The 26,264-nt window shown below is 43.9% G+C and overlaps 1 protein-coding gene across 9 annotated transcripts in view; it reads left to right on the top strand.

The window, feature by feature from the left end:
- Window positions 1-26,264, top strand: part of nckap1 (NCK-associated protein 1) — a 351,428-nt gene that overhangs the window by 238,551 nt on the left and 86,613 nt on the right. For 4 of the 9 annotated variants that reach the window (XM_072477663.1, XM_072477677.1, XM_072477672.1 and 1 more), the window contains 7 exons: window positions 2,492-2,624; window positions 3,940-4,032; window positions 12,377-12,496; window positions 17,393-17,532; window positions 17,920-18,051; window positions 19,515-19,733; window positions 19,835-19,965. In XM_072477663.1, the coding sequence (XP_072333764.1) occupies window positions 2,492-2,624; window positions 3,940-4,032; window positions 12,377-12,496; window positions 17,393-17,532; window positions 17,920-18,051; window positions 19,515-19,733; window positions 19,835-19,965 (968 nt within the window). The remainder of the gene's footprint in view (window positions 1-2,491; window positions 2,625-3,939; window positions 4,033-12,376; window positions 12,497-17,392; window positions 17,533-17,919; window positions 18,052-19,514; window positions 19,734-19,834; window positions 19,966-26,264) is intronic. The other 5 variants (XM_072477691.1, XM_072477686.1, XM_072477681.1 and 2 more) reach the window with 3 other exon arrangements.

Below are 26,264 nucleotides of genomic sequence, written 5' to 3'. Positions count from 1 at the left end.
CACACACACACACATACATACCGTACCCACCAGCTGTTACCATAGCTGCTCATTGAAACTTGAGCTAGGACGTCAATTGCTCAACCTGCAAGATCTCAAGTGAGGAGCCAACAGTTGTGGACAGGCATTGGGTCTGTGCTGTTTTGTTACCCTGAGGGCGCAACAGAGAGAGTGGAACTATGACTGTGTTGCACAGTGCCCCCACCCTCTCCTCTTTCTCTTCAGCTGGCATCAGTTCAGTGCTTGAAGCTTGAAATATAAAATTGTGGCATGTGGTGCCCTGTGTATAACCAGTGACTGTGCCAAAAGACTGCCACAACAGACCAGTCTTGACTTCAAACCACCCACCTGCTGACTGACAAAGTCCTACCTCTTCTCTCATTCAATCGCATTGTGGAACTGAGAACCATTCAACCCACAGTTACTGTTCTCTCCTGAGCTGCTATGTTTTAGTGTGTAACTACAATGTCAGCACTCTTGTGCACACAAAGCCTGCACACCAGCGCACCCTGCTTATGATTCCCTGCTTATGATTCCCATACATATACAACACAGCATAGAACACTGTGGTCAAATTACGAACTGTTCCACAGTTGGACCCAGGCTATAGGCATTGATAGATTCTTGATTGACAATGGAGTCAAAGGGTACTGAGATTAGGCAGGAAAGTAGAGTTGACGCCACAATCAGATCAGCCACAATATTGTCAAATGGTGATGTATGTAGGTATGTGTCGCTCAGCCCTCTTCACACACACCTGCTAGAAATCTGTGTTATCCTCGTTTCGTAAAGCAAGACTATTTCAACTGATAATTTTCTTGTTTGTAATTCTTCCCAATCTCCTTTCACGTTTTCTGGTAATAAAACTACTTATTATGCAGACTTTAAAGAACAAAGCTGGGACAAATGCTTTGTGAGGCAGAGATGGGTGCAGTTACCACTAATTGTGTTCTTAAATTTTCCCGTTAATTAAATTGGTACATTAATGTAAGAAGCATATATTTGAATAAGTAAAATGAATAAACACTTAATTTCAATACTTAATCATTTATAATGTCGGCATAGTAAAAATGCTGCTTAATTTTATTCTTAATCAGTCACTTCCTGTATCACAATAAATAAAGCATCCTGTTCTATAATCGAGAGGAACTGATTTCCGATACCAATGTATAACATAATTATGTGAATGCCCCTAACTGTGATGGCAGCAATTATGAAACATTTACAACTCTGCTGCCATGCAAACTCTCAAATTAAAACTTAGAAATTAGATAGAAGATGTCGGAAATTTAAAAAACTGTGTTGAAAGCTATGATATGCTTAAGTCTGGGTAGCAGTAAACCATTCCCTGTTTCTCTGGTTTTTGATTTGGCCTAAACCGCTTAAGTCTGTTGCAGCTATGCAATGTTATTGTCTGCTCATTTGTTTTAATTATTGTTCTCACCTTGGCCAAGGATGCTTTGTTTGGGAAGGGATTTGAGCAGTTTCTATTTCAGCCATGTCCTACCCCACCAGGTGACCTGTTCATTTCCCATATAATCCCTTCCTTTGGTCTTTCGATTTGCTGATTCAGTACCGAATTATGATAACCTTGTATTAAGAGACTGCAGCCAGTTGGAACTTACGGCCTATAAGACTTATCAAAGAGGCAACTTCTGACCAGTTGGTCTGGACTGATTTTAAACCCAAAACTCGGATGAGAATACTGTAATCTCATCCACTGTGCCACCCACTTTGTCAGCCATCTGTTCTCTTATGTACATTAAGAAATAGTATATAAAAAAAGCTGGCCTTGAATATATCCAGGCATAAAAATAAATTGATTCACGGCGCTGAGGATCCGGGTTCAATCCCGGCCCGGGTCTGTCCATGTGGAATTTGCACATTCCCCCCATGTCTGCGTGGGTCTCACCCCCCTACGATCCAAAGATGTGCAGGGTAGGTGGATTGGCCATGCTAAATTGCCCCTTAATTGGAAAAAATTAATCGGCTACTCTAAATTTGTTATAAAAATAAATCGGTGCTGTAAAGACTTGCTCATACACATTATTTCAATCCATAGTGATGTTAAAAAATATACCAGAGTCATACCTTCCAGTTATCCTGTGTAAACTATACCATTGTGCATCCTATTAATCTTTACTAATTTTTTTCCTTTGTAACCACATACGTGGTTTACCAAATTTTCTGCTCCGAGTGCAAAACAAAACACGTTAGATTAGTACCGACAATTGATGAGCCTTGTAAATGTGCAATATATTTATATTAAAACAAAATGAATGTTGATACCAAAACCATGAGCCACGACAGCCAAACCCCCAGCTCTCTTCACTCAAAAGTTAAACAAAATTTTACACAACATACTCAAAACCACTGGAAATTTCATAGTTGAAGGGGCTGAAGTAGGTTTTTATATTGAGTAATATTTGATTTATGTAAAACTGTATTTACTGTTTGCAAGTGTGGTGACGTGATGTTTAATACTCTTAAGTTTTTACAGTCGTGCTTTTGAGAAGATGTTTCACCAGTGCTTGGAGTTGCCCTCGCAATCACGATATTCAATTGCTTTCCCACTGGTTTGCACACATTTTATGAGCTGCACTCATGAATTGTGTCCTGAAGAGGTAAGGTTGATTCTATTTTATTTGGTCTCGCATGCAAACATTTAAAAATGTCATGTTTATCGGATTTAAAAGACTGTAGCTATAAACAGATCTTGGATCAACTTATGGCATCTTTCACCTTCATTTGTGGCCCTTTGAATATACTGAGAGATGCCAGAAGTCAGATTCCACATTGTTCCCTCTCCTACTCTCTACATTTTATTTAACAAAAAAGACATTTCATAGAATTACAATGAAATTAGAATGCAGATACAGGCCATTTGGTCCATGTTGATGTTTATCCTCCATGTCAAGTTTCCAATACTAACTCCATGTGCCTGTCCTGTTTCTATGTTCTTTATCTTTTTTATTTCAACCACCTATCTAATTTACTCTTAAGTCTTCAATCACATGTACAAGTGGTGTGTTTCACAGGCTGATGAGCCTTTTTTTTGTTAAAGTTCCTTCTGTCCTCTGTTCGAATAAAGACCATGCCAACAGAATAGGTTAAATGGGTAGTTGAAAAAAGGTGAGTAAAGGGAAATGAGCGGGCATTTTGGAATAGGATGTGGAGGATGAGCGCAGAGTGGGCCAAATGATCTTTTTCTAAATGGCTTGCCTCTATTTTGTAATTTCTGTGGGGAGCAATAATGAATATCTCACACAGAATTTTTTAAAGCACAGAAGTAACCCTGCACATTCATCCTTTTCAGAATAAAGTCTAATTCCCTTTTGAATGCCACGATTGAACCTATTCCGAATCACACTGTCAGGCAGTGCATTGCAAACCTTAACCACTCACTGCATGAAAATGTTTTCCCTCGTGTTGCTATTGCTGCTTTTGCCATTAATTTAATTCTGTGCCCTCTTGAGGGAACAATTTCTCTCTATCTACTCTAGATCCCTCATGATTATGAATACAGGAATACTCCCAAATGTAATGCAAATGAGTGACCAGGAGGAAATTTAAAAGAATTGAAAACAGGAGTAGCTCTTTGAGCCTACTCTGCCATTTAATAAGATCATGGCTGATTTTTGACCTCCACTACAATTCCCAATCAATCCCCATATCCCCTGATTCTGTTAGAATCCAAAGATCCATCGATGTCAGCCTTGAATATACTTAACGATTAAGCGTGCACAGCCCTCTGGTGTAGAAGATTCCAAGGATTCACAACCTACCAAGTGAAGCTATTTAGTCCAAAATGGCCACCCCCTTTATCCTGAGACTATGCCTCCTAGTTCTAGACTTTTGAGCCAGAGAAGCAGCATCTCATGAAGCCCTCTCATAAACTTGTGTTTTAATGAGATCACCTCTCATTCTTCTAAACTCCAGAAAGTATTGGACCATTCTACTCAATCTCTGCTCATACGACAACCTCTCATCTCAGGAATCAATCTAGTGAACGTTGCTAACACTTCCTCTAAGGCAAGTATATCCTTTCTGTGGTATGTAGCCCAAAGTTTTGCACAGTACTCCAGGCGTAGTCTCACAGAAGTCCTATGACACTGCAGCAAGAATTCCTTACTCCTGTGCTCCAAACCCATTGCAGTAAAAGTCAATTAACCATTTGGCTTCCTAATTGCTTGCTGTATCTACATGTTAACTTTGTTTCTTGTACTAAGGCATCCAATTCCCCCTGCCAACCTTTAATAGCTTCTCACCATTTTTAAGGTAGAAATTTGTTTTTCTATTCTACGAAAACAAAGAAACTTTCATTTCCTGACATTATAACCCACTGTTGCGTTCTTGCCCTTCATTAACTTATCTTGTATCCTATTGTAGACTCATTGTGTCCGCCTCATCCGAACACACAAATTAGTAGCAGGGGTAGGTCACTCAGTCTTTCAAACATTCACAGTCATTCAGTAAGATCGTGACTGATCTAATTTTAACCTAAACTTCACAGTCTCCCCCAGTAACCTTTCACCTCCTTGCTTATCAAGAATCTATCTACTTCTACCACAGGACAGGGCTAAATCGCTGGCTTTGAAAGCAGACCAAGGCAGGCCAGCAGCATGGTTCCATTCCCGTACCAGCCTCCCCGAACAGGTGCCAGAATGTGGCGACTCGGGCTTTTCACAGTAACTTCATTTGAAGCCTAATTGTGACAATAAGCGATTTTCATTTCATTTCATTTCATAAAGAGATTCAAAGAATCTGCCTCAACCCCTTTTTGGGACAAAGTATTCCCAAGTCTCACAACCTCCCTGAGAGAAAACATATTTCCTCACGTGTGTCTTAAATGGGCGACCCCATAATTTTTAAACAGTGGTCCCTAGTTCTTGGTTCTCCTACAAGCCAAAGCATCCTTTCCACATCCACCCTGTCGAAGTCCCCTCAGGATGGTATATGTTTCAATCAAGTCGTCTTTTACTCTTCTGAACTCCAATGTATACAAGCCAAGCCTGTCCAGTGTTTCCTCGGTACGACCTGCCCATTTCAGGTATTACCATTAAACCTGCTCAAAACTGCTTCCAATGCATTTACATCCTTCCTTTAATAAAGAAACCAATACTGCACACAGTACTCCAGATGTGGGCTCACCAATGCCCTGTATAACTGAAGCATGACCTCCCTACTCTTGCATTCAATTCCTTCTGCAATAATTAACATTCTATTAGCTTTGCTAATCACTTGCTGCACCTGCATACTAACCTTTTGTGATTCATGCACCAAGGATCTCTTATCCCTCTGCATCTCAGAGCTCTGTAATCTCACACCATTGAGATAATAAGTTTCTTTTATTTTCATCCTGCCAAAATTGACAGCCTCACATTTTCCCACATTACATTCTATTTGCCAGCTCTCTGCCCACTCACCTAACCTATCATGTTCTATCACTATAGATTGATAAAGTACACTTGGTCCCTTCATCTAGGTCAGTGGTTCCTAACCTTTTCAGTAAATGGCAAACTGCAATGAGACGAGCAATTCCACGACACACCCACTTTTTTTTCAGATGAATCGACTGCTCATTAGCACCCCACAATGTAGTCATGAACCAACAGTGGCCAATCACATACAAGGGGTGGGGCCACCCGGTGTCCTGCCTCCATGGTGATGGAATGTTGGTGGCTGTTACATTTTTGGGGGATTCCACACGGGAACACTTGCCGCTTCAGGCCATTCAAACAGAAGTATTTGGAAAGGCGTTATCACAACCAGCAACAAATCTTGAATTATATTTATATATATTTTTTTAATGCCCATTATGAATAAAGATTAATTGATTTAAACAATTTGATTAATGTAATTACGAATTAGTCTCGAGCCTTTCGTTGTTTCTGACTCGCCTCTAATTCGGATGACATGAAAGTAAAATGTTGGATTACAGCAATCCCTGGTCCAAAATAAAAGGAGATTGTTTGTCTTTGTGTTCATATCCAATATACTTGGCTCTGTCGACCCGGACAGATAGATATTTTAGATTCCATAGTTTTTTTAAAAAGCTGTTAGTTTAATTTAAAAACCAGAACAGTCCTCAATGTAATAAATATAAATATTAAATGTCAATAAGTGCTATTTAATCAAAAAATGCCTCTGAACAAAATGACTTAGTTTTTGTCACAATGCCATAGTTAGTGAAGATATAATTATGACTTCTTAATTTAAACCAGTTAAAACAGTTGGTAACATTACAGAGCTTTAGCGCTAATGAAATCTGAAAACCAAAGGCTTCAATTCTAGACTAAAATAAAATACCCTCTTGTCAAACCCTGGTCTGAGCACTCTGTTCTACTCAGTAGTCTACAGCTGCTTTGCAGTAACATGGTGAAGAGACAAGCCAACACCATTAGCCTGCATTCCCGCTCTTAATTTCCCAGGACTGTTCGTATTTAACCAGAAATTTGGAATGTTTTCACACAAACCTTTTCCTCATCTACAATACCACTTCTGATGTTGAATGAGTGCAGTGGCTGTGTCTTTTGAAAACTATTTTAAAATTAAGTTGGGGCTCGGAGTCTGCCGCATGGTCCCGACCCACATGCACACCTCTCACCACTTGAAAAGCACAGATCTAGGTCATTAATATAGACAATAGCTGAACCAACCACCGTTATCTAGTGCAGCAATCTTTTGGGTGGCATCTTATTCGATGTCTTTTGAATATTGTAAACTACTGCATCCACTAATTCCCTTCTGTTTACCCTTCTGGTTACATTGTCAAAACCACTAATGGATTTGTCAGGCAAGATTTTTTTTTCATAAATCACTGACTCATTCTAATCATACGATTTTCTAAGTGACTTATTTACATTTCCTTAATAAATAGATTCCAGCACTTTCCTTTGACTAAGACTAACTGAATTTTAGGTTCCACTTTCTCGCCCTTCTTTTGTTGAAAATAGTTTTTACATTTGCTATCTTCCAATCCAGTGGAACCTTTGTGGCATGGATTTTCCCATTCCCGCCTTTAGTTTGAATCTAATAATAATAATCACTTATTGTCACAAGTAGGCTTCAATAAAGTTACTGTGAAAAGCCCCTGGTCCCTACATTCCGGCGCCTGTTCGGGGAGGCCAGTACGGGAATTGAACCCGCGCTGCTGGCATTGTTCTGCATTACAAGCCAGCTGTTTAGCCCACTGTGCTAAACCAGCCCCATCGAGTGCTAAATGTACAGTATCTTCAGCGATCGAGCAACAGAGAAGTCATCAAACAAGCTAAGCAACAAATTTCATTGAATAATTTTGACAGCACATTTACCAATTTTATGGGTACAAAGTAAAAATTAGGACATACACATGGGGATAGTGTAGAAGCGGACATATCTATAAAGACATTTGAAAAAAAAATTAAATTACAAACTTGTGGAATTTTTATCAATTTGTAGAAGTTTGACATTCTACAAATATAATTTCTCAGGGCTAGGAACGTTGTTTAGAAGTAGTCCTGACTTAACATTCTTTTAAACGCAATGTTACGCCTCATTCAATAAGGCAATTTGGGTTTTTTTTAATATTATGATATTGCAGCATAAAAGGGGGTGACTGTGCCAGTTCAGATGATTTCTAAAGTTTTTGTCTGTAAGACCTTCAATGGCTCACCTTGTGGAGGAGCAAGGAATCACTGAGATGAACATTTGGATTTCTGAATTTAACGGTGCATATACGGACACCGGGGGCGAGATTCTCCGACCCCCCACCGGGTCGTAGAATCGCCAAGGGCTGGCGTGAATCCCGCCCCCGCTGGTTGCCGAATTCTCCGGCACCGGATATTCGGCGGAGGCGGGAATCACGCCGCGCCGGATGGCGGCCCCCCCCCCCCCTGCGATTCTCCAGCCCGGATGGGCCGAAGTCCCGCCGCTAAAATGCCTGTCCCACCGGCGTAGATTAAACCACCTACCTTACCGGCGGGACAAGGCGGCGCGGGCGGGCTCCGGGGTCCTGGGGCGGGGGCGCGGGGCGATCTGGCCCCGGGGGGTGCCCCCACGGTGGCCTGGCCCGCGATCGGGGCCCACCGATCCGCGGGCGGGCCTGTGCCGTGGGGGCACTCTTTCCCTTCCGCCTTCGCCACGGTCTCCACCATGGCGGAGGCAGAAGAGACTCCCTCCACTGCGCATGCGCGGGAATGCTGTCAGAGGCCGCTAACGCTCCCGCGCATGCGCCACCCGAAGATGTCATTTCCGCGCCAGCTGGCGGGGCACCAAAGGCCTTTTCCGCCAGCTGGCGGGGCGGAAATTCATCCGGCGCGGGCCTAGCCCCTTAAGTTTGGAGCTCGGCCCCCCAAGATGCGGAGCATTCCGCACCTTTGGGGTGGCGCGATGCCCGACTGATTTATGCCGTTTTGGCCGCCAGTCGGCGGACATCGCGCCGATACCGGAGAATTTCGCCCCAGATGTTTGTCCGTTTCACAGTCGTAATGACGGCAAACGTTGACAGTTTTGCCATCATTGTAACTGCACAATACAGACCATTACATGTTATAAGCAAGCTTAACCTAGAATTCAATTTAGGGTAAACCAGTGTTATGATCTTGTTGGAGATAAGTAACTTTTTTTGGAATCTGAAAACCAATTATTAAGTAAAAGAATGAAGCCACAAGATTCATGGTTTGAACAAAAGAATTTTACTGCAAAAAAATCAAAGAACATGAACTACACTCTATCTTAAATTGTCAGTTGCATTATAAACAATAAAAATACAATGAACACAATTACTTGTACTCCAGATCAAATGTTTTATTCCACTTTCCTTCTACAATAAACTTGTGCCCCCAAATTCTCAAGTCAGATGCTTAACAAAACTGGGAAGATATAGGCTGAGATTTCTTGGTCTTTCATTTAAATCTGCCAAGATGGTCCCTTCAAATGTCCTCCAACTCACTTAAGTTTGCAAACTCTTCTGTTCTATATGTGTGTAGCCATCTCTGGTCAGAACTTTACTTGTTCTAATATTCTTTAACTATGGAGTTGTGTATCTAAAGATTGCTCTCCCACTTGGCTGTCTGAGAAATTCACGTCTGAAATTCAGCTGTCTTTCAGTTAAGAGTTTTAACTGTTTGAGCTAACACCCATAAATTGAATTGGATTCTGCTGAAAGAGATATTCCCTTCACACCAGCTTAGTCAAAACTCTCAAACGAAGCTACTGAAATATAGAATCACTCTAGGAACCTACTCGCCCTTATATTTAACTCAGCACTTTTTTTTCTACTGTTCATCTCCCCACCAGCCTGATCACATGGAACCCAGCAGCTTTTCTTCATTCAGAAATCAAATCCTAATATTTAAAGGGACCGCCACCCCTATATTTTTTTTCCAAACGTATGTGGGCCATCACACCATTATGAATATAAATTAGTTAAATATACATTTCAAATTCTATACTAGCAAGAGTTTTTCGAACCTTGTTGATAATTTGCCAGGCATGTTCAAAATGTAGTTAGCTGCTGAGGTGAACATTAGAGTCCAGTTTAATCGACCAAATTATCCTTTGTTTTTGTAAAATATCAAGCATTTATTAATTTTGTTCATGAGATGTGAAAAGCTTTGGTTGTAGTGGTGAGTAGATACTTTGGTTGTGTTGCTTTAGTTTCATATTTTGCTAAAAGCCTTTGTTAGATTTCTATGTCTGTTTTAACTATGTTTGTCTTAAACATACATACATGTTTCTTCGGACAGTTATTTCATTAAACATTTGCTGTTTTGAGTGTAACACCAAATTTTGATTTTTGTTGAAGCATTCTTAATGCATAATAGAAGTAGAGCTTCGCCTGACTGGTTTTGGAGAAAGCACACGCTTGAAACAATCACTTTTCCCATTATCATGCGGATAGGCAGTGTCATAACAAGTCTCATATTGCCATGTTTTGTTAAGCCCCTAGGACCTGCCATGCTGAGAAACTACTGGTATCAGTCATCAACTATGGTGATTAACAGTAGGGATGTGCCAGCATAAAAGGCTCTTGCAGCATGTCAGTCATAAACACATCCATGTTGGCTGCCAATAATATTCTAAGCAAGACCTAAAAACCCGTACAAAGAAAAAACTGTTAATTTGGCATTCTAAGTTTGTCATCATGGGGACGTTGTATCATTGAAATTCCAATCTCACTAATGTCACTCAATTGTACTTGGCACCAGCATTTATTTTACACCAAAGTGTTGGTCCAAATAGACAGGAAGATCAGAAGTGATTACCGTAGAGAAAGCAATTAAATGAGCCCCAAACCACATGAGCATCAGAAATTAATTATTTTAACAAATTGGTCATGGGGATAGTTAACTGAAAACAATCTGCAAAAAATGACCCTGCCTGGCATTCCAAGCAGAAACTTCAAATTTTTGACCAAAAGTTTAAAGCCCCTATTTTTTTTAACCTAAAGTTTCTTGACAGGCTTTTTTTAAATGTATTCTGTTACATTTCCTGTTGTTTATTATTTTCCAGCATGGGAAATCTACCATGCACAATGTTAGTAGTTTAAAAAAAAAACCTGCTAGTTTTCAATATATAAATGCCTTTGGTTGATAAGTCAAATGACAACAGTTCAACCATTTCCACTGAGATCAATGGGCCATTTGTTTGGCAAAGAGTCACACAATTAGTAACAATTGCCAAGTAATAGCATGGTTCCCTTCACAGTCGATCAGTGTCCCTTAATGAAGAGCAAATGTGGGATGGGCTGTCCAGCAGCATTGGATTGTACCTTGATCTTCGGTGAGATCCATGACTTTTAGTAATGCTTTACTGATGAATATGGCTATAATTGTGTCACTCTGTGACCTCCTTGGGTGAAGTAATCTACTTGCAGATCCATGGGAGTTCCAACAATGACTGTTGCAACTGTCATTTGACAGGAAAGATAGTTTTGGTAGACTGGTTGAGGAATTCCTAGAAGATTTGAAGCACCACCAATTTTTGAACATTTTAGGAAATTACACTGAAAAGTAGATGCTGTTTAATTAGCCCTACTCACTCAGCCAAGAGGCCATGACAGACATCAGTGCAGCAAGAGGCAGCAACATTTTATTGACCAGTGTTTCTAAGCCCGATAGTCTGGGAAAAAAGCTGCATTCATACCAAGAGGCTCTCACTGCGATTTTGAATCCATGTTGGCCTTGTGACAGTGATTTGCTAGAGCTGAAATTTCTGACGAAGTAGAGAAATTTCACATTTTGCCGAAGTCGTGGCTACTATCGGAGAAATATCATTTTCATTTTGAGCTCCGTTTTAAGATTTTGCAAGATACTGACCAGATAATTTGAGATCTAATACAGCGTAGATGAATTGCTTACATGAGGCACAACTGAATAGATTCACTCTAAAGGGGGCAGGACATAACTGTTTGATATCTTTTTTAAAAAATAAATTTAGAGTACCCGATTCTTTTTTTCCAATTAAGGGTCACTTTAGCATGGCCAATTCACTTACCCTGCACATCTTTTTGGATTGTGGGGGTGAGACCCACACAGACATTGAGAGAATGTGCAAACTCCACATGGACAGTGACCCGGGTCTGGGATCGAACCCACGTCATCGGCACAGAGAGGCAGCAGTGCTAACCACTGTACCACCGTGCCGCCCAACTTTTATTTCTTGTAATGTTCGAAACCCGTGAATTATGCCCAATATCAATCTTCAATACGAATCTAACTCCTGAGTGTTTGAAAATTGCCAGAGTTCCTTGGTTGGTTCAGAAAATATGCCCAGACGAGTAGCTAGCGGATATATTTCTAAATGTTACACTTTGCGAAACAGATGGAAAATAATCTATTTTTTGAAAAAATGGAAGCAGGTAGAAGTTTTTTACTTGGAGTCTAGATTTACAAGCAGGTAAAACTAACCTCTAATAAACTTGGGCAGTTCACAAGGTACTGCAATCACTTGCATTCTGACAGGAAATACAGAGTTGTGTTCTTAAAGCAACAGGCAAAGTTAAACACAGTCTCATCTTAGCAACTGCATATTATCACCGTACTTCAAACCTCACATGAGTAACACCACAAGAGATGAGTTAGCAACCTGAAAAATGTCTACTTGCATGCAGTTGAAGTTTTAATCAGGTTAAATTTCAAGGAATTTAGACCGCAGATTGTGTTTTGATAGCACTCGTTATATTGGTTTGAGTGTTTTATTGGGCAATGTGGACTCAGTGACAGGCAAAAAAGAACAAAATAGTTAAGTGTGGATGCATCCTATCATTTGACCACTGTAGTTGCCAAGAAGTAGATAATTCCCACTTAGATTGTCCCCACTTTGTTCATCATATAGTGTATCTGTTCAGATTCCAAAGTGCATTTACAGTTTTGTCAATTTTAAACTGTTATAGAGGCATCACATTGGAGATCGCAGTCTCTCCCTGTGCAACATGTTCCTCGATGAAATGGCGAAGCAAGCCCGCAATCTCATCACAGACATATGTACAGAGCAGTGCACTCTTAGTGACCAGGTAAGATTCTAGCTTCTATATTTTTTAGTTTGGAGGAATGGTGACTTCTTAAACTGGATTAAGAAATTCCCATATGCTTAAGACCTTTCCTAATACCTGTCACTCGTAAATATAACACCATTATTAATTTCTAAAAGGTTTCATAATGTTGCGATTAACCCTTGGCAGCCGGGAAACATTGTAATAATAAACGGATCTTTGGTGAAGCGAAATAAACTATTTAGGCTTTGTGCATATTAAAATTAAAAGACGTACAATAGTTTCTTTGACTATTTTGAATCCAATAGTGGCACAACTTTGGGGAAAAAAAATAACAGTTAATAATTGTTAACCTTATTGATTTTGAAATTTTTGCAAGTCTGAAACTAAATTATTTTAGTGAACCAAAATCTAGTCTAGAATAGGACACCTAATCGGTGCAGACTTGGAGGGCAGAAGGGCCTGTTCCTGTGCTGTATTCTTTGTTCTTTGAGAAGCAGCTGGCAAAAGAGGAAAGATGTTTCAGGGTGTGATGCTGACTGGCCGAGAGAGGTCTGTTATTGTGGTTTTATCTCAGGATTTGTTTGTTGCTTATTCGAGAAAAGATTTACCTGGAGACAATTGTCTTTAATTGAAAACACATGTATTTGCACACTATCTATTAGTAAAGGTTAAATAAAGACCAAGACATAGGTCGAACTACTCTCTAAGGTGCCTCCCTGTATCTTCTCCCTGAGTGACATCACTATGACATAACTCGCTGAATAGCTATTATTAGAGTTAACCCTTACAGGAGGCACGAGAGTTTAGAAGAAAATAGACTGCACGGGGTAGGTTGGGGGCAGGGAGATGTCGGGTGGAAGAGATTACAGACACGGTGAGGGGAAAGGAACAGATACATAAGAATGATCATTTTAATTGTAGAGACTTTGGAGATGACGATTGTTCAGGACATGATAGAGAATACGATGACGAAAGAAGAGTTTTAGGTGAATGGGTGTTTATTGAATTTAGAAGATGGGTGGGGCTGACCAGGAATATATTGAATTCGTTGAGTGTGCAGATGATGGAAGAATTGGTAAGGGTTTTAGCAGCTGATGGGTTGAGGCAGGCAGGACTCGGGATAGAATTCAGCAGTCATTTTTATGGAGAAAGTTTAGGGAGTACCTCACAAATGTGAGGTAATGCATTTTGGAAGGTCTAATGCAGGTAGGGAATATACAGTGAATGGTAGAACCCTCGAGTATTGAAAGTCAGAGAGATCTAGATGTACAGGTCCACAGGTCACTGAAAGGGGCAACACAGGTGGAGAAGGTAGTCAAGAAGGCACACGGCATGCTTGCCTTCATTGGCCGGGGCATTGAGTATAAGAATTGGCAAGTCATGTTGCAGCTTTATAGAACCTTAGTTAGGCCACACTTGGAGTATAGCGTTCAATTCTGGTCGCCACACTACCAGAAGGATGTGGAGGCTTTAGAGAGGGTGCAGAAGAGATTTACCAGAATGTTGACTGGTATGGAGGGCATTAGCTATGAGGAGCGGTTGAATAAACCCGGTTTATTCTCACTGGAACGACGTTTAAGGTACGAGGGGCAAGGTTTAGCGTAGACGTACGAGGCAAGTTTTTTACACAGAGGGTAGTGGGTGCCTGCAACTCGCTACCGGAGGAGGTGGTGGAAGCAGGGACAATAGTGACATTTAAGGGGCATCTTGACAAATACATGAATAGGATGGGAATAGAGGGATACGGACCCAGGAAGTGCAGAAGGTTGTAGTTTAGTCGGGCAGCATGGTCGGCACGGGCTTGGAGGGCCGAAGGGCCGTTCCTGTGCTGTACTTTTCTTTGTTCTTTGAGTTGGCAGCTCGTTTTGGGATTGAATGGTGCTCGTGAGCAATCTGGTTCAGTTTGAGATTTTTTCTTTAATTCATTTCTATGGGATGTGGGCTTCATTGGCTAGGTCAGCATTTGTTGCCCAGCTCCAGTTGAGGAGGTGGTGATCAGCTGCCGTCCTGAACAGCTGCAGTCCATGTGGTGTAGGTACACCCACTGTGCTATTAGGGAGGGAGTTCCAAGATTTTGACCCAGCGACAGTGAAGAAATGGCAATGTATTTTCAAGTCAGGATGGTGAGTGACTTGGAGAGGAACTTCCAGGTGGTGGTGTATCCATGTATCTGCTGCCTTGCCCTTCTAAAAGGTAGTAGTGGTGGGTTTGGAAGGTGCTGCCTAAGGTCCCTTGATGAGTTCTTGCAGTACATTTTGTAAATGGTATACACTATTGCTACTATGTCGGTGATGGAGGGAGTGAATGTTTGTGGACAGATGATGATTGTGGAGGGATTGGAACCTTGGTGGCAAGATTACCATGGATGATGTTGGGAGGGTGGGGTAGTTCTTAATGTTTTAAGTGAAGGAAATTTGAATCATCCAGGATGGATGTCAGACAGCAGTCTAATAATAACACAGAAGAAGCTGAATGATCGAGGGAGGTGGTGGAGAGATAGTGTCACCAGTGTACACATGGAAGCTGACTCTGTGTTTTTGATAATGTCACCAAGGCACAGCAAATGAAATACATCACTGAAAAGTGATCTGTTTTAGTAGGAAAATGAGAGACAAAACCTGCTAAATGGTGTAATTTTAAAGGGGGTGCAAAAAGAGAAAGATTTGGGTCTGTTTGTACACAAACCTTTGTACATGGCAGTTAATGAAAACACATTCAGAAAGAGGCTTAGAGTCCAAAAGCCAGGAAGCTGAACTTACATAAAGCTTTGTTCAGCTCCGGATGGTGAATTGTGTCCAATTCTGGGCACCAGACTAGGAAAGATGTGAAGGCGGCAGAGTGGGTGCAAGAAAAAAATACTAGTGGTTTCAGAAAGAGAGATTATAGTTACATGAATGAATTGGAGAAGCTGGGGTTGTTCTCCTTGGAGCAGAGGTGGCTAAGAGGAGATTTGATGGAGTTCTTTAAAACCTTAAAGGTTTTGCAAAGAATAAATAAAAGAAAAACTGCTTCCAATGTATAACCAGAGGGCATAACTTTAAGGCAATTTGTCAAAAAAAATCAGAGGCGATATGAAAATATTTTTAATGCAGCAAATGGTTAGATTTTGGAATGCACTGCCTGGTTATGTGGTGGATGCAAACAAGTTCAATACTGACCTTAAGGGGAATTGGATGAATACTTGAAGGAGAAAGAAAATTGTAGGGATATGGGGGGAGATTTGGAGAGTGGGGCTAACTGGGTTGCTCTTTAAAAGAGAGACAGGATGGACAGACTTGAAGGGTCATATGCTCCCTTGTGTTGTACTATTCTATGATTCTGCGACTATGGGTTTAAGCTCCATACCACTATTTGAGTACATAATCTGGCTGGAATTCCTTTTGCAGTTCTGAGGGATCGTAGATGCTGTTTTTTGGACATTAAACAGAGATTCCATCTAGCTTGAGGGAAATGTTATGGCATGTGTGCATGGATTGTGCACTGGAGCTACTAACCATGTTGTCAGATAGCCCTCATCACTCAATAGCCACCCTTCGGTTTGCCATAGTGACTGAAATGCAGCCGACAGAGTGATGTGTGGCCTCAGAATGAAGGTATCATGACATCAGCCTGGATATTTGCCATTTCCATTAACTTGCATTATTTGCTCGCTATGGTCGGTGGCACTTTTCGGAGAAGAGTAGGGTGTGCTCTTGATATCCTGGCCAGCATGCTTCACTGAAGTAATTGTTCTGTGCAAATTGACTTCTCTGTTTGCCTATACAGGACAGATAAGCACAGGTACTTTAATTTATTGGCTTCTAAGTGCTTTGAGATGTCCTGCAGATGACAAATTATATACATGTAGGTTATGAATGAGTATTTGATGCTTTGTGTGTTCAATATGTGAGGAGTTTTATTTTTACGGTATATGTGGCGTGTGTGTCTTAGCAACTGTATAAACTGGGAAGCATTTTTTTCGGTAAACGTGATTTTCTATGGGGGTTGCGCATTAGTGAAATATGCAAGATAACATTGAAAAAGTATGAACTTGGGGATTGCAGACAATTAACCAATAAAAAGAAGTACAGACATCACAGTCCTGTAAACCTATTTGTTTTTTTAATATTTGCATTTTAAATTTTATTTTGATAGAATTGATGTTTGTTATGTGGCAACAAGCGCAAAATCACTTCAGGTTTTCTTACATAAGCCAATTGAAGCTTGGGAGAACGAGTTAAAAACACTTATCTGTGGGGAAATTGTTGCAAGAATGTGTTGTGGGTGGGAGGGGCAAGGCCAAAGTTAAATGAAACATCCATAAAGGACAAAAGTGCCCATGTTGTACAGTTAATATTGCTCTAAAAGGTTAATTATCCATGGTATGTAGAAAATAATTTGATTCAAATAATCAGTAAGCATCTAAAGGAAGCTTTGATTCCAGGTAATTGTTGAAAACTGTCACTTCTGCCATATTTAGAATTAGCTTGGAAAACATGAACGCATGAGTAGTTCCCGTACCAACCTCCCCGAACAGGCGCCGGAATGTGGCGACTAGGAGCTTTTCACAGTAACTTCATTTGAAGCCTACTTGTGACAATAAGCGATTTTCATTTTTCATTTCATTTATGTCAGGAGAGAAAAAGGAATTGTCCTTTTTCGAAAAATAGATCTAGTATTTTGCTACATGGCAGTTTTTTCATGCCAGTCCAACCGAGATCCTAACTTAATGTCTTGCATGTTGTTGATTCTACAAAACGAAAATTTTTCACCAAATGAAACAGAATTCAATTACATTTTCTAAAAAAGGGTATCATGAATATCAATGCACTTGATGTGGAGTCCCACCTCAGTCATATATCAATTGTGTTAGCTTTGGCATGTTTACCTCTTAAGCTGTTTTAAAGATTTCATTGTTTTTTTTCTGCTCTGCAGTTATTGCCAAAACATTGTGCCAAGACTATCAGTCAAGCAGTAAATAAAAAGTCCAAAAAACAGACTGGAAAGAAAGGGGAACCCGAAAGGGAGAAACCTGGAGTGGAGAGCATGAGAAAAAACAGGCTACTGGTTACCAAGTGAGGAGCCTTCAACCCTAACACTTTTGTAATTTTTCTTTAGTTAGGATTTTTTCAGGATTAATTGTTTAAACAGAAATAAAAATGTTTTCAAAGATTGCAAACTTGTGGAGAAATAACTTTCAAGGTTGATTTTTTGCATTAGACTGTCTTGAACTTCATAATCGGTAGCTTGTTGAATTTTGTGGCACTGTTAGCTTGGCTAAATTACGTTTACATATGAAAGAACAAGGAGCATGGGTAGATCATTTCCCCCACCACCCATTCGTATGTTTTGAGACATTTGAGAAATGTGTTATAACACAATAAAAGTGTCTTTCGTTACTTTGATAATTATGGCATTTCTACTTGGAAACATTAACATAGTATTTTGATTTTGTTTTTCAGTTTGGACAAACTTCACACTGCTCTCTCTGAGCTTTGTTTCTCTATCAATTATGTTCCTAATTTAGTTGTCTGGGAGCACACCTTTACACCACGCGAGTATTTGACTTCACATTTGGAAATCCGCTTTACTAAGTAAGAGAGGCTTTTTTAATTTGGTGAAAGAAATTTGCTGCTTATGTATAAGTTATATCAAGGATCAATACATTAAAAAGCTGCTGTTGAATTTCTGTAACTGAAAAAGCATATTATTCAAAACTATTTGCCTCAAATTTGAGGGCAAGATGGTGGAGAGTCTGCCTATATGCAATAATGGGGATGAGGTGGGGGATTGCATCAATTGCACCGACTTCATTGGCTCCTTGATCTTGCAAATCGGAACTCGGATGTTTCTTCACAGGAAAGGTACAGGAATCTGACAGTGAATCCTAGCAGTTAATAATTTCACCTAGAATGTAGGATATTTATTACCTGCTTTTGAGGGAGAAGAAAATAAGATGGGGTTTCATTTAAAGAGACCATTTGATCCTTTTCCATATGGCTCAGCTGATTTACCAAGTCAAACAACCCAGGAGAGGTCATAGATTAATTTCCTTGTCTGTGTTGAGTTAGCTAATCTCTGCTGGTGGATAAAGATTATTTAATTGGCTTAAGTCTCTGAGATTAGCAAGAGGAATATTGACCCGACCTCTCATCCTGATTGTTAACTAAGGTTCTCTGCTGAATCTTTAAGGCAGGTGGAATGGGGTCTGCTTTATTGTTCCTTATGATCAGCTAGTTTGCTTATAATGTCAGGTTTATACTTGAATAATAATCACTTAGTGAAGTCTCTAGTATAGAACTGTATAAAGCAAATTCATGTCTTGAAAGGAGAAGGTATGACATTGGCATCATCATTTATATTTTCCCATCCACATTGTTCAAAATTATGTAGTCAGAATATCCAGGTTTTTCATTTCCAACTAATATTAATAAATGTTTGTCTCAGTTTAGTTAATTTATAAAAGACCAAAGGGAAAACTTAACTAAAATTTAACATTTTGGCTGAATTCAAATATGCTGCAGTCAACTAAAATAACTTGGCATATTTATGGACTGCCAGATGTAAAACCTTTGGCTTGTTAAATTATTTTTAAAAGTTCACTGCTTTTGCTGGATCATTTTTGACTTGTGTTGGATATATTATCCCCACTTGAGTTCAGGAACATTTCATCTGAGTCATTTCTCTCACACTACATTTATTGCATTTGTACATTTGCTTTTCGCCCTTGTTCAATAGTCTACCCATAGTTTGATGGATCTCACTGACATCTCACCAGTAAGTCACTGAAGGCATTCGAGAAAATTTGTTAAAGGAACGGGGAAAAATACAAAATGAAAATAATTACTTAGCTTGCACATAAGACTAATTTTGAAGTAAGTTTCCGAAGACTAAATCAGTGGTTATTGATGTGCATAAAAAATTCAAGTTTTAATTCATTAGTAATAGATGTCACTTTCTCAATCTTCGCTTCGAAACCGACATTGCTCTTATTTTGGTTGCAGTACATGTGTTGAATATTCATGGTTTTAAAGAGCATTTTTCATTTCAACTTCAGATCAATTGTGGGAATGACCATGTACAATCAAGCTACGCAGGAGATTGCCAAGCCATCTGAGCTACTGACAAGTGTGAAAGCCTACATGACTGTACTTCAGTCCATTGAAAACTATGTGCAGATTGATATCACCAGAGTTTTTAACAATGTTCTTCTCCAGCAGACACAACATTTAGATAGTCATGGTGAACCCACCATAACTAGCTTATACACCAACTGGTAAGTACTGAACTGAGGTATGTTTTTAATTCTGTGTACAGTGCACTTTTTGATATAATTCATGTTTGAAGATAACCTAATCTAGCTGTACACATACACAGGTATCTAGAAACTCTTCTGCGACAAGTCAGCAATGGGCACATTGCATACTTTCCAGCTATGAAAGCATTTGTGAACCTGCCTACTGAGAGTGAACTGACGTTTAATGCGGAGGAATATTCAGACATCTCTGGTAAAGATGTAACAAAATATTTTCAATTATATATCCCTCCATTTCCTCATTATTTACATTTGGTCTCATGAGATTAATGTTTGTCCTAAAACAGTTTTGTTTAATCCACCATGTGCCTTCACTTCTCCATGACCTTATTTTGCCTCACTGTTCTCTGCCTGTCTCCAGCTATTAAGAGCGGAAATCAGACTGATACTATTGCTGCCAAGAAACCTCTGCTGTGAAAATGTCATATGTATTTTCAACTGCTAAATTCAAATGAAGGGAATTTTGTCTTCTCCGAAAATCCAATGCTTTCAGATCTCTGAGCAATCGTATATATGAAACACAGTCGTTAAACCTGTTGTCCCATATTGTTGGTCATGGCAACTCTATCTCTAATCCACTTCTAATCCACTTCTTTATCCTTTCTCAATCTGTCTACACTTCACAACCATCTAGCTCAGATGCTTCAATTTATGCTGCAGCCGAAACCTGATTTTTTTTTTTAAAGAATATTTTAATACAACAGTCAAGTTTATTGGATGAAACATTCTCTCCCATAAATAAACTGTTCAACTGACTGGAAAGGATTTGTCCATAAACACTTTGTTCCAAAAGGATTGAGGTTTGCCAGTGTTTTCTGGCATATGTGAGCAGCATTTTTTTTGAAATGCTGTCTGTTTCCTCACAACACTTAAATTTCCAATCGTGAATTCAAGTGCTGCATACGGTTGATGGAGACATAATCAGGACCATGTTTAGACTTTGGGAAAATAACATTCATGAAATAACATTGCGACCATAATTGCTTTCACACCATCTCTAACATGTGGCTGACTACTGTCTAAAAATCATCAAAAGGGCAAAATCTTTAAATGCACAATTCTGTCTCAGCTGAGTCATAAAGTTAAGTGGTTATAGCTCTTTGGTATGCAATTATTATTTTTAAGCAGTAAAATCCTATAAAACCAGTCTTTGACGAATGTACAAAACTACAATTTTATCGGTTCAGTTTCCTAAAATCACAAATTTGAATTTTGATAATTTGTGGATGATTCGAAGCTTTATCTTTTCTCAATTTGAGTTGTGGAATTGAAGTCATGGTTCAACTCTGATTAAGATGTCCCAAACAGAAGTTTTTCCTTGTTTGCATTGTATTAAAATATTAGCCATTCTTTTTTGGAATAACGTATGAAATAGCTTTTTAACCTTACCATGTTCTACTCCTCTGACCTCTCCTTCAAAATTCTCATTGCCCCCTCCCCTCATCCTGCAGAGCAAAGATAACCGCCAACTTATTTCCTCTACCACCAACCATCTTCTAATCGCCCAACTCCAATCTCCGAATGAGCTCATGAATTTTGCCACCACGGTTCCTTTCAGGGATCTGTTACTTCCCCATTCCTGCCAAGCCATACCTCCTTTCTGCCTTAACCCTCAATCTGCCAGGCTGTCTCATTTCTCTCCTTTGTTGCCTCATGCCCTTTCTGAGCAGTGTGTGTGTCTCTTTTTCTCTCTCGCTCTCTCTCTTTCTATCGCCAAAGACTGTCCGCCATCTACTAGGCACAAGTCAGGAGTGTGATGGAATACACTCCACTTGACTGAGTGCAACTCCAATAACACACAAGAAAATCAACACAATCCAGGACACAGCAGCCCACTTGTTGGCACTCCATCAACACTTTAAACATTCACTCTCTTCACCATTGATGCTAAGTGGCAGCAATGTGCACGATAAAAATGAAGCACTTCAGTTCACCAAGGCTCCTTTAACAGCACCGTACAAACTTATGACCACCTAAAACGAAAAGGTAGCAGATGCATGGGAACACTATCACCTGCAAGGCACACAGCATTCTGACTTGAAACTACATTGTCATTCGCTCACTGGCACTGAATTAAAATCCAGGAACCTTGGGCGAAATTCTCCGTTATCGGCGGAAAGTCCGCCGATCGGCGCAAAAAACGGCGCAAATCCGACTTGCGTCACGTCGGAAAAATGGGTCGATAGTCTCCGGCCCGAAATGGGCTAGCAGCGACGTAACGGGATCCGCGCTTGCGCAGTGGTTCACGCCGTGCAGCGTCATATGCGCTGCACGGCGTGACGGCACATAAGGCCGCGCTGCTCCCCCCCACCCGACCGCAACACCCGACCGCAACACCCGACTGGATGGCTGGCCGTCGCTCAGCCCCAAGGTTCGAGTCACGCGATGTGGAGGCGCTCCTGGACGCGGTGGAGCAGAGGAGGGACGCCCTGTATCCCGGGCACGGCCGCAGAGTTGCCCCACGCCACAGCCGGCGTCTGCGGAGGGAAGTGGCAGAGGCCGTCACCGCTGTGGCCCTGACACCACGGACAGGCACCCAGTGCCACAAGAAGGTGAACGACCTCGTCAGAGCAGGCAGGGTGAGCCTCCCCATATTCCCCCCTCCCCCATATCCCCCCCTCCCCCATATCCCCCCCTCCCCCATATCCCCCCCTCCCCCATATCCCCCCTCCCCGATATCCCCCCCTCCTCCATATCCCCCCCTCCCCCATATCTCCCCCTCCCCCATATCTCCCCCTCCCCCATATCCCCCCCTCCCCCATATCCCCCCCTCCCCATATCCCCCCCTCCCCATATCCCCCCCTCCCCCATATCCCCAAGTGAATCCAGCCCTAACCTTAACCTCTGCAATGCACGCGCAACCGCTGGCGTGCATTCATATACCTGCCTAACACTGTTGCCTTTTACCCCCCCCCTCCCCCACAGGAGAAGCGCGCGCACAACAATAGGGAGCATGTGAGAACTGGAGGAGGGCCCGCTGATGAGAAGCCACTGACCGTACACGAGGAAAGGGCCCTGGAACTGGCTGGCGGACCTGAGGACCGGGAGGTTGCTGATGCAGAGGTCGGGGGCGTACTAGCGAGTGAGCCACCGACATCCCGTCCCCATATCCCCCCTCCCCTATATCCCCCTCCCCCATATCACCTGATCACTGCCTGATGTCTAACCATGCATGCTTCATTGTGTATTGCAGGACCAAACGTCCAGGCACCCATCCCCGCAGATGCAGACCGCCCGCAGGATGCCCCTCGGAGACCACGGGAGACGGAGAGACCCGCACCCTCCAGCATGCGACGCCCGCAGGATGCCCCTCGCACACCACGGGAGACGGAGAGACCTGGAGCAACAGGGAGACGACGCGGGAGCGACCACCCAGCGACGAGGGGGGCAGCCACAGGCCCCCGTCACATACGAGCCAGGACACCACTACCCGGGACACCACTACCCGGGACACCCCTACCCGGGACACCCCTACCCGGGACACCCCTACCCGGGACACCCCTACCCGGGACACCCCTACCCGGGACACCCCTACCCGGGACACCCCTACCCGGGACACCCCTACCCGGGACACCCCTACCCGGGACACCCCTACCCGGGACACCCCTACCCGGGACACCCCTACCCGGTACAGCACTACCCAGGACACCCCTACCCGGGACAGCACTACCTAGGAAGACGAAATACCGGACAGTGACTCAGAGTGGATGGGTGGAGACGAACCCCCACCCCAAAGTGCCATGGACTCAGAGTGGGACGAAGAGCACGACACAACGCCACTGCTGTCACCAACACCCTCCACCATCGCAGAAACACTCACCACGGTTGGGCACTTTAGTGATGAGGCGTCTGGTAGACTCACTGGTGCGCACAACACAGCCGTCCCGGTACAGCAGGTGGAGGTAGGAGCAGCAGAGGGACCGGGCAGTCGGAGGGCAGCCCAGCCCAAGCGAACATCTGCCGCCCAGATGGATCCCGGGTTCCTGCAGTAACCACACCCACACATAGATCCGATGCAACCACCGACCCGGAGACGAGCGAAGAGGGTGACGGGCGGCTTGCGGCGGCTGCGGTCGCAGGTGGAGGAGTCCACCCGCGTCCAGGAGCTGGGAGTGGTGCCGGTCATGCGTGCCACCCAGGCTGACACCGCACGGGTGGCGTCCGCGGTGGAGGCAATGGGTGCGACGGTGTCAGACATGGGGAACGGTTTGCGAGGCCTGGGGCCTTCCGTGCAGGCGGCGTCTGTGGCCCAGGAAATGGCTGCCCTCTCACAGGAGGCCATGAGCCAGTGCCAGCGCCAGATGGCAGAGGCGCTCAACGCCATAGCCCAGTCTCTGCAGGCCATGGCCCAGTCTCAGCAGGCCATGGCCCAGTCTCTGCAGGCCATCGCTGAGGGCATCGGCGCCAGTGGCCATGTGCGAGCCGGCGTCGCACTGTCACAGACAGGGTTTGCCAACCCCCTGGGCTCCATGGCTGCAAACCTGCAGACCCCTGTCGATACCAGCATGGGCCTCCAGGACTGGCAGCGCCAGATGTCGGGGGGGCGTCGGATGGCCAGTCCGTTCGCATCCCCCACCCATGTAGAGGCCTGGGGGCCATCGGGCACCCCGAGGGAGGAGGAGGTGGTGTGGTCCGTCCCGGCTCCCTCTGTAGGGGAGGTCCCGGTACACCGCGACACCTCGGACTCCCCCCCTTCCGTCCCAGGTGCATCGGGTGGGCAACGGGCAGGACAGGCTGGCAGCTCGCCATCCCAGTCACCCGGGCCGCAGCCTGGCCCATCTAGGCCAGGACGCCCCAGGAAACGGCCGCAAAAGGGATCCAGTGTCAGAGGGCAGGAATCACAGGAGTCCACCTCCAGTTCTGCTGTACCGTCTGGGGAACCACGTAGACGTAGTCAAAGGGCCCGTAAGGCCAAACAATTAGACACTGAGTAAGTTGGCACGGGTGCAGGGCACAGATGAGTTTTAGGGGCTAGGGCACGTGCATGAACTCCTTTGGTTATTAAAGCCAATGTTACACCTACCGAAGCTGCCTTTGTGCTCTGTCCAAAGTGTGCGGGGGTGTCATGTACGTTGAGCGCAAGTGTGTGTGTGAGGGGTGGTCTTACCTCAGCCCCAGGTGAGTCTGCCCCCTTCCCCCTGGGCCGCCATCAACATCCCCCTAACAAAGGACGAGACCGAACGCTACAGTGTCACAGCCGCATGCAGGGATGGCCGGGTGGATGGTGGTACTGTGGCCATGGGTCAGACATAGTCCAACGATGTAGAGCCAGGAGCTCATCGCAGGGCGGGTTGTCATCATCCTCCATGGCCTGCGATAGACACGCGTCCACCCGCAACTGTGTGAGCCCGGCCCGTTGTGCCGCAGGTGGATCGGCAATGGGGGGGGGGGTTGGTGAGGGTGCTGGGTGGGTGGATGGGTGGGGGGTGTGGGTGGTCTGCGGCCATACTACCCGATTCCCACGCCCATCTAGTCAGTGAAGCGGGCGTCTATCAGTCTGTCCCGTGCCCGCTGGGCCAGCCGGTAACGGTGGACAGCCACCCGCCTGTGTCTACCCCGTCTGCCCTGACCATTGCCCCCATCCCCCTCATCTGGGGAGGACTGGGCCTCTTCCTGCTGCTCCTCCACTCCGCCCTCCTCTGCCTGCGGCACATCGCCCCTCTGCTGGGCTATGTTGTGCAGGACGCAGCACACCACAATGATGCGGCCGACCCTATCTGACCGATACTGGAGGGTGCCCCCAGAGAGGTCCAGGCACCTGAAACGCATCTTCAGCACGCCAAAGCACCTCTCGATCACTCCCCTTGTCGCTACATGGGCATCATTGTAGCGGTTCTCCGCCTCATTGCGTGGCCTCCGTATAGGCGTCATCAGCCACGATCGCAATGGGTAGCCCCTGTCGCCCAGCAACCAGCCCCTCAGCCGGGGATGGCGTCCCTCGTACATGCCGGGGATGGATGACCGTGACAACACGAATGAGTCGTGTACACTGCCTGGGTGACGGGCGCAGACGTGCAGGATCATCATGCGGTGGTCGCAGACCACCTGTACGTTCGTCGAATAGGTCCCCTTCCTATTAGTCAACACTGCCCTGTTATCTGCAGGTGGCCGCACGGCGACGTGCATCCCATCGATCGCGCCCTGGACCATGGGGAACCCGGCCACGGCAGAGAAGCCCACGGCCCGGGCATCTTGGCTGGCCCGGTCCACGGGGAAGCGGATGTAGCGGTGCGCCATGGCATATAGGGCATCTGTCACTGCCCGGATGCACCGGTGCACCGATGTCTGCGATATGCCGGACAGGTCCCCACTCGGTGCCTGGAATGACCCTGTTGCATAAAAGTTCAGGGCCACCGTAACCTTGACGGACACTGGGAGAGGGTGTCCCCCGCCAGTGCCACGCGGTGACAGGTGTGCCGGCAGGTGGCAGATGTGTGCCACGGTTTCCCGGCTCATCCGGAGTCTCCTCCTGCATTCCCGGTCCGTGAGGTC

The sequence above is a fragment of the Scyliorhinus torazame genome, chromosome 2 (genome assembly GCF_047496885.1).
Source record: "Scyliorhinus torazame isolate Kashiwa2021f chromosome 2, sScyTor2.1, whole genome shotgun sequence".
Taxonomy (NCBI): domain Eukaryota; kingdom Metazoa; phylum Chordata; class Chondrichthyes; order Carcharhiniformes; family Scyliorhinidae; genus Scyliorhinus; species Scyliorhinus torazame.
This window is presented reverse-complemented; position numbering and strand designations above follow the sequence as displayed.